Below are 13,461 nucleotides of genomic sequence, written 5' to 3' on the forward strand. Positions count from 1 at the left end.
CACTGAACTCTTAAAAACACCGGCTAGCTATTGGAGTATATGAGCAGAAATCGCAATTATTCCAATAGCGTATTATCTATCATTAAGGGTCGGTCTTTCTTCTTCTTTATTCTTTACTTCTAATGGCCACAACTGCATAAGTTCATTAGGCCAGCTTACACAATTTTTAGCATCATTCAGATATCCTAAAGAATGCTTTCTTAAGAGAAGGGTCTGGACCAATCCATCATCCTCCAGGTTATTTAACGTATACAAAAACGGAAACAACTTCTAAATAAATTGTCATAAAATGACGACCGATTCTTCAAACGGCTCCCGCAATTATCTTATACGGGATATCCGGCCTGGTTACCAGCGTGAATACAAGAAATCCGAAAACTGTGTTAAAATACACCTCAAGGAATTACACATCACGAATCCGTGTACATCCGCGTAAGACGAGCACTATTTCCCAAACTTATAGGCACTACGTCTCTAGTACTTCGGATAACAAATATACGTAACAATATTTTCTTTAAACGACACTAATTTCGACCGATTTCTACAAATGGAACCGGGCAGGAGCAACGTCCACCATGTGCAATGGTTTCCTCGAAAGTCCATCATTAAGGGTCGTAGACTGTTTCTTCTTTTTAAATCGGACGTTTCGTAGCCAGGTCGTCACGGACCATAAAAACCCCTTAACAATGAAAAAGCAAAGTCGGCTATAATAACCTTTATTACACATCGGAGTTCTAGCGGAATATGGCGGGGGGACTCGTAACGAACGAATACAAAATCTGCGCATCTGTTTCGCGATACGAGATCGCGGCGTCCGCGCTAGCGGGCTTAGCGACCGAACCTTTGTCCAAAGAGCCCAGACAGTGCGAACAGTAGCACGAACCGTCGTCGGAGAACGCGTCGCACTGCTCGCACTCACACGTTTGCGTCAACCTCGATTGACACTTCACGATTCGCAAATTGGGTGGCGAGCACATCGTCTCGGCGTTCTTCAACCGTTTCGAGCAGCCGCACAGGTGGGCTTCCTGTGCGGCGCTCCGTCTGTCCACCACAGACGACAGAGATTTTTTCAGTCGTGACCCCAACGATTGCTTCATCGTTTTAGGTCGGGCGGAATCATCAACGTGTCTGTTGTCGTCGGGGCAAGAGCACAAGCCGATTGTCTCGGTAACAGGGCAATTCGACGTGTAGCAACGGCATTTGCTGCAAACGGTCGCTTCGTCTAAAATGTTTCGAGTCACTTAACAACCGTGCTGACAACATGACGTCACGAGGATCTAAAAATTTTAATTTGACGCGTACTTATTAATTAATGACATTTGCATATATCATAGTGGGATTTTTTAAGTAGGTATTTAAAATGTATTAAGTATCGCTCTATTAATGATTACTAAAAAATCTAGGTGCTCTTAAGAACTTTGTTTTTTTCTTTTTGAGATTTGTTTTTTAAAATAATTTTAGTGTAAATTACTCTATTTTTCTGTAATATTCCATAGATTAATCATAAATGTACAATTTGAATAGAGAGTTTATGGCCTAATGGACCAAAAACCAAACGACTTTTACGGCATTTGGAGTACCAACAACGTATTTCTCACATTTCATTGTCCAAACCTTACTAGAGGAGGATCGTGACTTCGTGACTCCGCCTACATGCGCAATGTCTTATTTTTCTCTGTTGTATCGTGTATGCTCTCTAACTTCAATTAAAATATATTTGACTTGTCATAAAATGTCTACCCGATATACTGGTGATTAGTTATTTATAGTCTGACCTGTTAAATCAACAATAACAGGATCTTTTTTTATTTCAGAGATCATTAGAATTATAATTTAGTTATCTTCCTGCCCATGTTTCATTCGAATACCATTTTGTTTTTATGTTATTGTCATAAAGATCCTTTTCCATTTCAATAGTGAATTTGAATGTAGAATGAACATTACTACAAGCCTTATAAATAAAATTAATATGATTTTTTGGTTATGGCTGTTATGTGGTTGTCAACAAAAAGATTTTAAATTTTTAATCAAAAGTTGTGTCAACGGCGACCAACTCAGGCATTATATGCTTTTCAAGATTAAAAAAAACATTTGTAGAATGAAGATGTTTCGACAAAAAAATGGGCGAATGATCCTAACACTATCGCCCGACATTTTTACGAAACGCATTGAATAGATCTATGCGTCAGTTATACTTACCGTTCGCGCATGAAAACGACTCCTTCGTTTTGTCGACGAGTTTCCGAAACATCGACGACCTCGCGTCGTTATTGTAGACCAGGTATTTCGCGGTGCCCATTTTGTAACTTTTATCTTCGGCGATCTGCCCGAGCCCGATCAGCGGCGAACAGATGCCGGTCAAGCAGGACCGGCTCGGCAGAAGCTGCGCGTTCGACAAGCTCGATACGACGGACGTTTCGCTTTCGAATATCACGGCCACGTTCTTCGGTTCGCCGAGCCCCGTCTGGCCCCTTTCGCCGCGCAGAGATGCCCCTGCAATTCGACAGTAACGCAAAGTGATTCGCCGTTAACAAGAATGTTAGTTGTTCGGCCCGCGGTGTGGTGGCGCTCTTTTATAAATTTTCTTTTTATCAAAAATGATCTATTAACGCTTTTTTTTTCAGTTTGGATTTTAAGGCTACCTCGGGCTAACGGGTTTTCTCAAAAATATTCCAAATTAACCCTTACCGTTACCACGCCAACCGCTAAGCCTACTTAGTTATTTAAAAAATAACGAATGAGAACTAAAAGTTCAGATTTTCACGAAATTATATATTTTTACATGACAATTGTTTCGACAACACCGTGTCTTTACCAAATGTAATATTTACAAACTATCTGCTACAATATATACCGAAAAATGATCATAAAACCTTAATTAATGTTGTGAGAATTTAAGTTCAATAAAGGAGAGGTATTTAAATCTGATTGATCGTTACGCAATCATTTGAACTTGCCATTTTGTTAATCTCCATGACTTCCAATAAATTTAATTATCAACTATATTTTCCTATTGTGTTGTTAGTTCTGAAAGCTATTTTTAAACCACATTTTGACAAATGTTTTGAAACTTTTTCACTAGATTCTCCTACCTGACCACTCTTGGATAATCCCATTCAAAACCAATTGGTCACTTTCTTTTATCTATGAACAGACCATTCCACGGCGGTTAACTTCCAGCTGACTGCGACGTTGCCGGTAGTTGCCGAAAAAGCGAATTGAGTACACGATTTATGGGAAGAAAATTCATAAAAGTTATTAGTTAAAATTAACATAAATAAAATGGCATTTTTGTGTTAAATTCTACCGCTTTTACCGCTTTTTATGCGCCGCGCGAGTGCGTTAACCTCAACTGTGGCAACGCCACTCGTATGTCAGCTGATTTAAATTACGCCGGTTTCTTTTTACCCGATATCGACCATTCTTTCGCAATCAGGTCGTAGAGGATCCTCGCGAATCGTTCCATCGGTATTCTGACTCTGAATTCGTCGATGCGAGTGACAGTTTCCACCTCGGTAATTAGTGAAATTTTACTGGGAGTTCTGGGGCGGTTAAAGCTTTTGCGAGTGGCCGACGAGGGCGCTCGCGTCTGCTCTGACGTAAACCTGGCTGGAACCAAAGCCTAGACCGTTTAATCTTGTATAGTAATCCGAATTTAGTAGATTAGAAGTCGAACTGAGATTAAAGGGACTGCTTTTTTTTTTGGGTATAAAGAGTTATAGGCCCTTCAAAAATAACAATACGCATATGTGTTCTGTGATATTTAATTGTTTTATATACATATTTTAACATCTACTTAGGAACATTTTATATATATTTAAGAACTACATTTATTGTTGTCATTTTTTTTTTAATTTCTTTGGTATGCCAATAGGCATACTTTGGCTTGCATTTCCAACATTTCTTCGAGAAAGGTATCTTTCCTATGATACATAAAAAATTTCTCAAGCAGCTTAACTGTGGTGGTGGTCCCAGATCAACTTCTTCCTCTTGGTGCTCTTCCTCACCCTTTCTTGTTTGTTTTAATATGACTTCCTCTGTCAAGTCTGCTGTTATAGGCAAATCCTGATCTATCACCATAAAATCTTGCAACTTCTCACTTGTAAACGTAATCGTTCTTCGAAACTGCTTTATTCACTCGCTTAGTGGCTGATCATCTCTTCCAAGTCATTTTCGCATTCTGTTTCGGTAATAAGTCCTGCATGACGATAGGAGTGTTGAATTGTTTCTGCTGTCACCTCTTTCCAAGCTTTACTAATAAAGTTGACTGCGTCTAGCATATTAATGGAAAATTTGTCTTCGGACTCGATCATTTCGCTTTCTTTTTTTTCCGTCTTCAATTTTCAAAAAATTGCTCGTATTATTATTATCGATCCCGATAGGATTTGAAATGAACAGGCGGAGAATTGCGCAATTCGAAAGACTTAAGTTAGTTTTAAATTAAAATTGAAGTTTGCTTCTGAATAGTTCCTCTTTTATGAGGTTTCTAGCGCCTACTTAAGACTGTAATAATAACAATTTATTTCGCAAAGAACAGGAGGTTAAAACAATTACAACATGTAGAAGGAAAAAACAATAAATGAAAGTTTTCTATAGTTGGAAATAAAAATAGTTTATAACGTAAAACAAAAAAATAATAAGAAACATAATAAAAAAAAGAAAACAAAAACAAATATTTCTTTTTTTCTAGAAGTTTAAATAAACTGATTTTATTATAAAAGTCTAGGACACACTTGTTGAGTAACTTATTGTAATTTAAAACCTGATAAGCATATACACACAGAATCCTGAAAATATGTGGATGAGTGCCAAAACGAATGAATCGGAAACCCGGATAGATGTGGTCTGTGTCGATTTATGTCATATACTATGGTTAGACCTGACCGATGACTGATGTTATGGATAAGTAACAAGAATCGTAAACCTAATAGGATTGTCTAGCTGTGACGTAGAAGTCCTGAATTGGCGCGTTTACTATGTAAATGCATGGAAATAATCTGAAACTGAACCGACCTTTGATGGACTTTGAGTATTTTGAGTAGCTAGTATAGGATTTTGTTTAAGTACTTATTTAATAATTATTGGGAAGTAGCGTAGGGTGGGGTCTCAGGTAGGGTAAAAATAATATTATTGCAATCAAGTTTGGCTTATATGTATTACATTATTATGTGTTACAAATAAATACATAAAACTAGCGAACAAAAAGATTTACTTGTAAAACTTTGTGTTTTACGGCATTCTACCATTTTAAATATACAAAAATCAACAAATACTTATAAAAAATATAAATATTTATAGCTGGTAGGTAAATAATAATATGTATTTATATGTACTCTCGTATGTACATAATATAAAAATACATATTACTGCATATACTTAAATCTTTATTTCACAATTTTACCATACTTTCTAATTTTTTTTCTGCGGGTATCATCTTGCAAAGATTTTCTGGCATGGGTTCTGGAGATGGATTTTTCTCTAGAATTTCACATGTGGCATTCGATGTTGTTGCTGAAATATCCGACAATACCTGCTGAGCTTCTATGTTGGCATTTTTATAATGAAGACTTTTTGATCCAGATAATCCTGCTTGTGTTGGCGGCTTCTGGTTAAATAATAATAGGGTGGGAACAGCATTTTTTTTTAGAATATTTTTTAAAGGTAAACCTAAAATTTACATTATGTGGTGAATTTAATGTGTTACTCAAGACAAAAAAAAACCTAATAACTCATTTTGTAAGTCTCTTTCGTAATCATTTTCAGTAAAATGAACTGAGCAGACATAGCTTTTATCTGGATTAAGTTTGTCTTCTCTTCTACATCGAACTATCCACTCGTTCCGAATAGATCTTTCCCTTTGGATACCTACTGTTTTGACCAAGTTTTTTTTACAGAAATACAATTAACACAAAAACACTATTCTAATTGTTCAAAGAACACAAAATGCAACGGTTTAATACGCCTTCAAATGCATTGACAGAATACACAAAAACCGTTAGAGGACTTTGCTTACGTCACAAGCGACCACCTGCGATCGATAATTTTGGCGAACGTACGTCTTATGGGATTGGGCAATCCTATTAGGTTTACGATTCTAGGATAAGTAGAGAGAAACGCGATGTTAAGGAATTATTGTTTTTAGTTTTCGGGACGAATTTTCGAATTTTGTTGTTAATTTAATTTGCAATTTTATCCTGTTGCTAATTGTAATAAGAAGTAGAATTGCTGTTAATAGTTTGCCTTTCTTTTTAACTAAAGCACTGACACTAAAAAACAACGTTTTTAAACCTTAAATTTTTTATAAGACAAAACTATCCCATGACGACACTTTGAAAAGTTAAAAAGTGAAATAGTTTTTCCGTAATTTCCTATAAATATAGCAGATTGGCAACACTGAGCACCTAGACGTTCTTTAGCGCCGCAGTAAAAATTGCCAAACTGTAAATGAGTTGTATAGACATCTCTCTGTTCCTACTATAAGCTTCTAGTTTGCAACACGCCGTTTGTTTCTTCTTTTTGACTCGGGCGTTTCGTAACCATTTCGTCACGGACCATAAAAACCTCGGGGCAATGGAAAAGAAAAGGCGGCTATACAACAGAACCCTAAAATATGTGGATGTGGAATAATAATAATATATTTCTAAGACGTAATATAAAATGATTTTTTGAATTCCTTCGGTTGTTTTTAGTTTTGTTTCTAATTTAATTGCAATTTTATCCTGTTGTTAATTGTAATAAGTGAAGACAATTGATGTATGTGAAATAAATACATTATTTTGCTGGTAAGTTGTTACGACACAAAAAAACTGCGTTTTCTAACTATTTTTGATAGTACGAAACTACCCGACGACGACACCTCTGAAAAGTTCAAAAGTGAAATACTTTTTCCATTATTTCCTATAAACATAGCAGCTTGGCAACACTGGGTACCTAGAGGTTTTCTAGCGACCACAGTTAAAATTGACAAACTGTAAATGAGTTCGATAAACATATCGATTTTTCAACTATGCGGATTAATTTGTGCCCGTTTGCGCTTTGAAATGAATCAAAATACGAACCGAGCGAGTTTCCTTCAATTTTCCTCCCAGTCCCGCGCCCCCTGCCCCTGTACACCGGGATCTTGCTGAGAGGCGGCGCCCGCGGCATTCTCCTCGGAGGCGGTCGCGGGCCGCCCCCGTCGCCGGCATATGCGTCTCGCGAGTGGTGCACCGCGAAATACATCACGTCGTAACGGCGTGGCGGCGCGTGGACGTCGTCCTCGTCGCGCACCAGGTTCACGTAATAGCTGCACGTGCGTCTGACGTTTGCCGCGTCAACGGACCGGACGAAACAGTACATGATCGTCTGCACGGCCAATTTGGGTGCCAAACGGTAGACCTGGCGCCCGTCGCGTCTCAGATCCGTCGAATTTTTCACCTTTTGCACGCTCATCCTCAGCGACTGGTCGATGACGCTGACGTCCTCGTCATCCAAAGGCAGCGAGGTTAAGCTGGCCGGATACGGTAACGATTTTGTCGTCTTCTCGCCTAGGACAGCCTTGCGGCAACACTTGGCGGGCCGGCACGCTCTCAGGAGGTTGTCTACGCCCAGCTCGTGGAGACGCACTACGATGGAGGCGTTCCGGTGGCGGATCGGACGGCGGCGGATTTTCGTATCTGCGGCGGTCACGTCGAAATCGAGCGAAGAGCAGATCTTCGTCCGCATCACCGGCACGATCTTTTTTTCGACGTCGTCGCCGAAGAGGTCCTCTAGGATGCGGTCCGGGTCGGTGGGCGGCTTGTTCGTAGGCGTGACGGTTAGGGAAATGAGCAGCTCGTCTCCCTTGTCCGTCTCAACGCAGAGACGGGCAGTGTCGTACAACCGGAGCCGGGAACAGCTCGCCGCATATACCTGGGGATCGGCTTCGGCGGCGGGTTCCGATTCTTTCGGCTCGTCGGATACCAGGTCGATGAAATTGCGCAGCGACGTACGAGATTCTTCCGCCTCCGTCACGGAAGGGATAGTTTGGACCGAGTCGGCGTCTGCCGTCGATTTGGCGTCGGACTGTCGCAGCGTCGCGACGCCATTGTCATGGCTTCGAAAATCGCGAGTCTGCGGCGTCGGTTCAGCGTCCTCGACGTCGTCGTCGTGTCGAATATCCACGGGTATGGGTGTCAGTTGGACACCATCCCCGTCGAGGTGTCGGTTATTGCGAGGTCTGGGTGTCGGTTGGGCATCGTCGCCGTCGCGGTGCCGGATGTCGAGGGATCTGGGCGTCCGTTGGGCATCGTCGCTGTCGCGGAAACTCTCAACTTGTTTCTGCCTGCAGTCGGGGCATTGGCGCACCACCACGCGGATGTCGCCCTCGTCCTCGGTGCGGCCCTTAATGCAGATGACGACCTTGTCTTCGTCGCAGCCCTGCTGACCACGATTGTATATATATAAAAAAAAATCCGAAACAAAATGGTACTCTAGGTGCTTCTGTATTTATAGGAAAAACATTTGTGTTTTTTTTAATATAACCAACACTGTGGTTTGATGTTTATTTACAGCTTGTCGAAGAATCCTGGTACTAATCATTTTGTTCTCCTCCACATGTACCTTTCTTCTGCGCTATTATCGACATTTATTCAAATTCCACCGATTGTACCAAAATTACGTACGTCGTCCATGTTATCCTGCGAATCGTCTCCTATGCAGGGGTCCGAACAACAGCAACGCTCCCTCCCCAGGTCGACTCCCCCGCGTTGGATTTTGACGCTACCCCTGGGCACATCCGCTGTCGGGAAATCCTCCAGGTCCGTTTCCGAGCGACCGGATGCCGCGTCGGCTCGACGCTTCGACAGATAAACGTTGAGTATTTCCAAGTCGCGTATGCACTTGGCTATTATCTCCCTGGCGCCTCCTACGTCGGTCACCTGGACAACTTCTTCCGTGGAAGGTGTCGTCTTGGCTTCGTCGTCGTTCTCGACGTACATTTCCGTTCTCGACGGTATCAGCGGCGTTAGTATGTTGACGATGGAAGATTCTTGGACGTCGACTTCGTCGAGGTGCGTCTCGATCTCGTCTAGGAAGTCGCGCAGGTCGACCAGCTGCAGCAGCAGGCCGGTGCCGACGTACACCGAGGCGCTGTCGCGACCGACGCCGGCGTCGGTGTCGAAAGTGACGTTGCGGAGGTAGCGAGCCACCTGGAGCTCGGGTACCTCGTCGACTACGCTTTTCAGCAACTTCGACGCGGTTTTCGCGTCTTGGAATTGCCGCCGCGTCAGGTACTGCGCCTTCAGGTCCACTACCTGCTCCACGACCGGCAGGAGCATCGCCTTGGCTTCCCGCAGACGCCGGAAGACGTCGCGACGCCTCTGGGCTTCGGATAGGGGTGGTGTGACGCTCATACTGATGATTTGGCGGGTGGTGTGGAGGCGCTGACGCGCCTGTCAATGTCAACGTCCTTTTTTCGGGTGTCTTTGTTACGGGACGATAATAAATACAGTGTACCCATTGATTTTTTTTTACATAATTCCCGAAATAGTCCAGACGTTTGCACGAAATTGGGCAGGGCAGAGTTTTTTGACACGGGAAATCAATTTTCATAAATAGTGTTTGGGGCAAATTGTACGTATGGTATTTTTCGTGCGTTTGATACTTCCTTGCGCCTTAGCGAATGCAGATTTTAAACTTATTACACTTTTTTTACGCAAAAAAGGTATAGCTTTTGAATTTTGCTCCGAATGCCATCTATTTTCAAATAACTTAGATAGTGCCTATAACTCAGCTAATATGGTGGTCAGTCATGGGCCCTCACTGTGTCTTAGAAATCAACATTAGTGAATACAAATTCATGGTAAAGTCTGTTCATAGATATAAGAAAGTGACTAACTGATACGAATTAAGGAAAGACCCGGGCAAGCTGTAAGAATGAAGTATTGCCTAACAGGCCCGTACTTTGCTTAGAATTTAATTATTTGGGGTTTTGTTAGGAAAGATACTAAACAATATTTATTTATTTATGTATGTATTTATGTTTAAATCCAAAATAAAATTACAAATTATTTACCTATTTAAATGACTCAAAATTATTCACATAATATAAAATTTTAGGTAATTCTCTTGTTGCATTGTACGTTAATGACTACCCTTGGATAATCCCATTCAAAAGCAATTGGTCATTTTTTTATATCTATGAACAGACCATACCTACTATTAATAATTTTTGAGGAAAATTTTCTGTTAATAAATTAATAACAATTTTCTTGAAAAAAGTAGAACATAGCTGTTTCGCAGCGTGGGATAAGCCAGACTTTTAAGATACCCCCTATAAGAGAAAGTCGCTTATTAAATATACGACGGCTCCTGTGACACTATTATCGATAGCAGCAGATCGAATACAATACCCATTTCTCTGTTTACCGTTTCTTAAAAAAAAGACACGTATATCTGAAGCCAAGGTCTTCGAAGAGCAGCTTATCGCTGTCGGTCTTTCCCGGGTATGCCAGTGCTTGTCCGACGTACGCGGGTGATTCATCGCAGTCTTGAGATAAATACGGTGCAGCAGGACAACCTTGCGGTCAAATAGCATCGCAAGACATGATCGGGCGTTTGTGTTTGATTCTCGCAGGTAAGCGCATTCTTTTACCTTTACACGACACGAAATCGCTGTGAAAACATTTATAATAAAAATGTGGAGCACAGTATTTTTAGATTGTGCGCTAGAATTGACCACAAAACTCTCTTTTCTTATACATTTTGTGTTGTTTTAACTCCTGTTTTTCTGTTTTCACTCCATATTTGAATATCTTCATCCAAAGTGCCTTTAAAAGTCCCTTTATATTGCTTCATATTGCTCGAGGGATTTCTGGTACGATTTTAAAATTGTTCGAGGCAAAAGGTAAACTAATACCAACGTAAACGGACGTGGTTAACAAACACAATTGCAAAAAAAGACTCCCTTTCTAACCTATGCTTATGGCAACAGGGTAACATGGAGCGAAGAATTTTCTTCTTATTTTCAAATATTTTGTTTTCTGATTGAAGGCCGGGTAGTTCAGCATTTAGCAAATCTTCCACGGTTTTGCCCTTCTTCAGAACAATGGTTTCCACTTCCTAATTTAGAAATTTCCTAGAAACTCCAGTTGTGATTCAGTTTCCCTACTTATGTGCTTTTATATGAATAAAATGTTCCGCTAGATGGGGTACTTAACTAACCAAAACGCGTTTCCAACCAACCAAAACGTTTTTCCTACGCCTATTTTTCTCTGAGATTTTGCCTATTTTCCAATACGCACTTGCCTCCTTTGATGAGAAACAACACTAACGGTGGCATCTATTTAGTTTTGTTTGCGGGGAGCTCAATATTAGTCACCGCAGTAAGTGCAAAGCAACTTTCGTTCGGGACAAACCCGTCAAACAGCAGCTAAGCGATACCAGCTAGTGACAAAGTCATATGTCACTAGATTGAAAAGAGCACTGTCGATGGGCGTCATCTTCTTCTTCTTTTAAAAATTCGTGAGGTCCGCGATAGAAATTATTTCCAATAAGTGTGTTCCGATACGAGTAAAACGGTCCTAAGAAAAAACAAAACATAATAACGGATAGCCAATCGTAACGGCAGCTTTCTATTATAACAGCTATTTTGTTTATATTACGGTCAAACTGGAAATTGGTAGATATTTTTTAAAAGAGAAAGCTTTTTTTGCAAAATAGGTTAAGACGGCCAAGCCTTTTTTAGAAGTCTCTCGGAGACACTAGAGAATACGCCGATTGTCAAAAACTCTTGTGCTGGTCTTTCTGTGAAAAAAAAAAAACACCCGCCCAGCCAATGTCCAAATAAACTCACTGAAACCCCGCACTTTTTACTATTCAAAATCTCCGCGCATCTAACGGGGCAATTATTATTTTTTTCTTAATAAAGCGTAATTTGTTACGTTAACGCTAAAAATATAGTTCTCGTTTTCGACACTTCACTTTTTCCCGTATTTACGTATTTCCCCCGTACACTCGGGCGATTAGAATAACCCGACGACATTTAAGTCAATTTTTACTTAATTACGTATCATTTGCGTTGTTTATGTCAACATCTGCGAATAAATTAGCATCCGAACGACGCGATACGAATGTTTACGGCTTCAAATGACGATAATAAAACGCGCATCACAGGAAACGCTCTTAAAAGTATGAAACATTAATCTCGGGTCTCTTGTCGACCAATTTTCATAGGCTACTACGCTCTCATCGCTTCGTGGTTGTGCGAAGGTATTTTATCGCAGACCTACGCTTACTAAGATTATTGATCACTTAGCGGAATCTTATAAATAAAGAAAGTTCGTTTCGTATAAGTTCCCCGGACCATTTTGGCCACTGACCAGGTTTCGTTTTTCAGTAGTCGCATCAGCGTCGGCACAGAACGGTGGCGTCGACGACTTGGGCGGGCTCTTCGATGACATATCGCCGCCACCGCCACCTGCCGGTAAATGAGATCCCCGCGGCCACAGCGCCTAACCTTATTCGCGTGTTTTTTTTCTCCCGTAAATCTAGCGGGCGGCGATTCTTCGACGACGACAACGCCCTCGCCGCGATACTCTGCGTGCATGAATGCCTGCCAGACGGTCAGCAGCTACAATCCCGTCTGCGGCTCTGACGGTAACACCTACAGCAATCAGCAGCGGCTGCAGTGCGCCCGACGTTGCGGATCAAGTAGGCATATCTATGTGTTTTGTTTAGTGACGGGTTGTGGCGCCATTTTTTTGCTTTCTCCCAGCAAAAAAACCTAAGCGCTTAAGTCTAGTATCGAATATAGGCGAAAGAGGATAGAAATACATGTTTTAGTGTTTTTACTATCATATTAATGATGAAAATGCTCTATAAATTCGTACAAAGGTATTTAAAAAAAATATTTCGTTTTCTTATAGACCCGAGGGGATATTGAACATTATAGGCTGTTTTTCGAGATTATCGTAACCCAACACTTTAATAATGGAAAATTTATGGCTCGTCTATCATGTAGAGTTGATTATTTCAGTGCCAACCTGTCAATAAATATCCTAGACCAACAAATTAAACTTCTATGGTCTGAGCAGCGGCGACGAAAGAGCAACCACTATTATCTAAAAGGCATTAAATTGTATGTAGATAGATCGATCAGAGATATGATGGGAGACATTTTTTCATTTTAAATTCTTTCTTGGTTTCGCCGAGACTAATAAAACTTGAAAAAAGTAAATCAACGAACAAATCAATAAACTATTTAAAAAAAATAAAAATTTAAGCGGCTACGAGGAAGATATAACCCTAACCTCCATTTTCGTGATGACCCGGCGTGACGCGCCATCTTTGTTTCAGACGTGCAGCTCGTCCGCGGTGGCACGTGCCAGCCCTTGAGTTAAACGACGCGATCACCCCTCAGTGTTTAGATTTTTACGTATATAATTTATTTTCGCCTATTCTTAAATAAAACTTCATTGGTTGGTTTTTTTTTAATTTTTTCAC

The 13,461-nt window shown here is 40.8% G+C and overlaps 2 protein-coding genes across 4 annotated transcripts; one reads left to right on the forward strand and one right to left on the reverse strand.

Moving 5' to 3' along the window:
- Nucleotides 1-707: 707 nt before the first annotated feature.
- Nucleotides 708-9,934, reverse strand: LOC132700719 (uncharacterized). 3 transcript variants are annotated; one of them, XM_060668220.1, is made up of 5 exons: nt 8,643-9,933; nt 7,059-8,397; nt 3,409-3,609; nt 2,200-2,493; nt 708-1,222 (listed from the first exon to the last, which is right to left on the reverse strand). In XM_060668220.1, exons 1-5 carry the CDS (start codon nt 9,369-9,371, stop codon nt 735-737), a joined length of 3,051 nt encoding a protein of 1,016 aa, XP_060524203.1. In that variant the 5' UTR covers nt 9,372-9,933; the 3' UTR covers nt 708-734. The 3 variants fall into 3 exon arrangements, with proteins under 3 accessions (XP_060524203.1, XP_060524204.1, XP_060524205.1); XM_060668222.1 differs by having other exon boundaries at nt 982-1,277; nt 8,643-9,934; XM_060668221.1 differs by lacking the exon at nt 3,409-3,609.
- A 513-nt stretch (nt 9,935-10,447) lies between these two features.
- On the forward strand, nt 10,448-13,443 carry LOC132700721 (uncharacterized). Its single transcript, XM_060668223.1, has 4 exons — nt 10,448-10,594; nt 12,356-12,442; nt 12,511-12,669; nt 13,315-13,443. The coding sequence occupies exons 1-4, from the start codon at nt 10,564-10,566 to the stop codon at nt 13,356-13,358; spliced, it is 321 nt and encodes a 106-aa protein (XP_060524206.1). The 5' UTR covers nt 10,448-10,563; the 3' UTR covers nt 13,359-13,443.
- Nucleotides 13,444-13,461: the final 18 nt, after the last annotated feature.

Source organism: Cylas formicarius, unplaced genomic scaffold (genome assembly GCF_029955315.1).
Source record: "Cylas formicarius isolate icCylForm1 unplaced genomic scaffold, icCylForm1.1 PGA_scaffold_4__25_contigs__length_36172078, whole genome shotgun sequence".
NCBI lineage: Eukaryota > Metazoa > Arthropoda > Insecta > Coleoptera > Brentidae > Cylas > Cylas formicarius.

Bases quoted from the DNA above. Each gene is read 5' to 3' on its own strand.
- LOC132700719 (XM_060668220.1), bottom strand. From the start codon at position 9,371: ATGAGCGTCACACCACCCCTATCCGAAGCCCAGAGGCGTCGCGACGTC. The intron at 2,494-3,408 runs GTAAAAAGAAAC...GTCGAATTGCAG, and splicing joins GAAAGAATGGTCGATATCGG to GGGCATCTCTGCGCGGCGAA. The intron at 1,223-2,199 runs GTAAGTATAACT...GAAACATTTTAG, and splicing joins GTCGTTTTCATGCGCGAACG to ACGAAGCGACCGTTTGCAGC.
- LOC132700721 (XM_060668223.1), top strand. From the start codon at position 10,564: ATGATCGGGCGTTTGTGTTTGATTCTCGCAG. The intron at 10,595-12,355 runs GTAAGCGCATTC...TTCGTTTTTCAG, and splicing joins TTTGTGTTTGATTCTCGCAG to TAGTCGCATCAGCGTCGGCA. The intron at 12,670-13,314 runs GTAGGCATATCT...TCTTTGTTTCAG, and splicing joins CGCCCGACGTTGCGGATCAA to ACGTGCAGCTCGTCCGCGGT.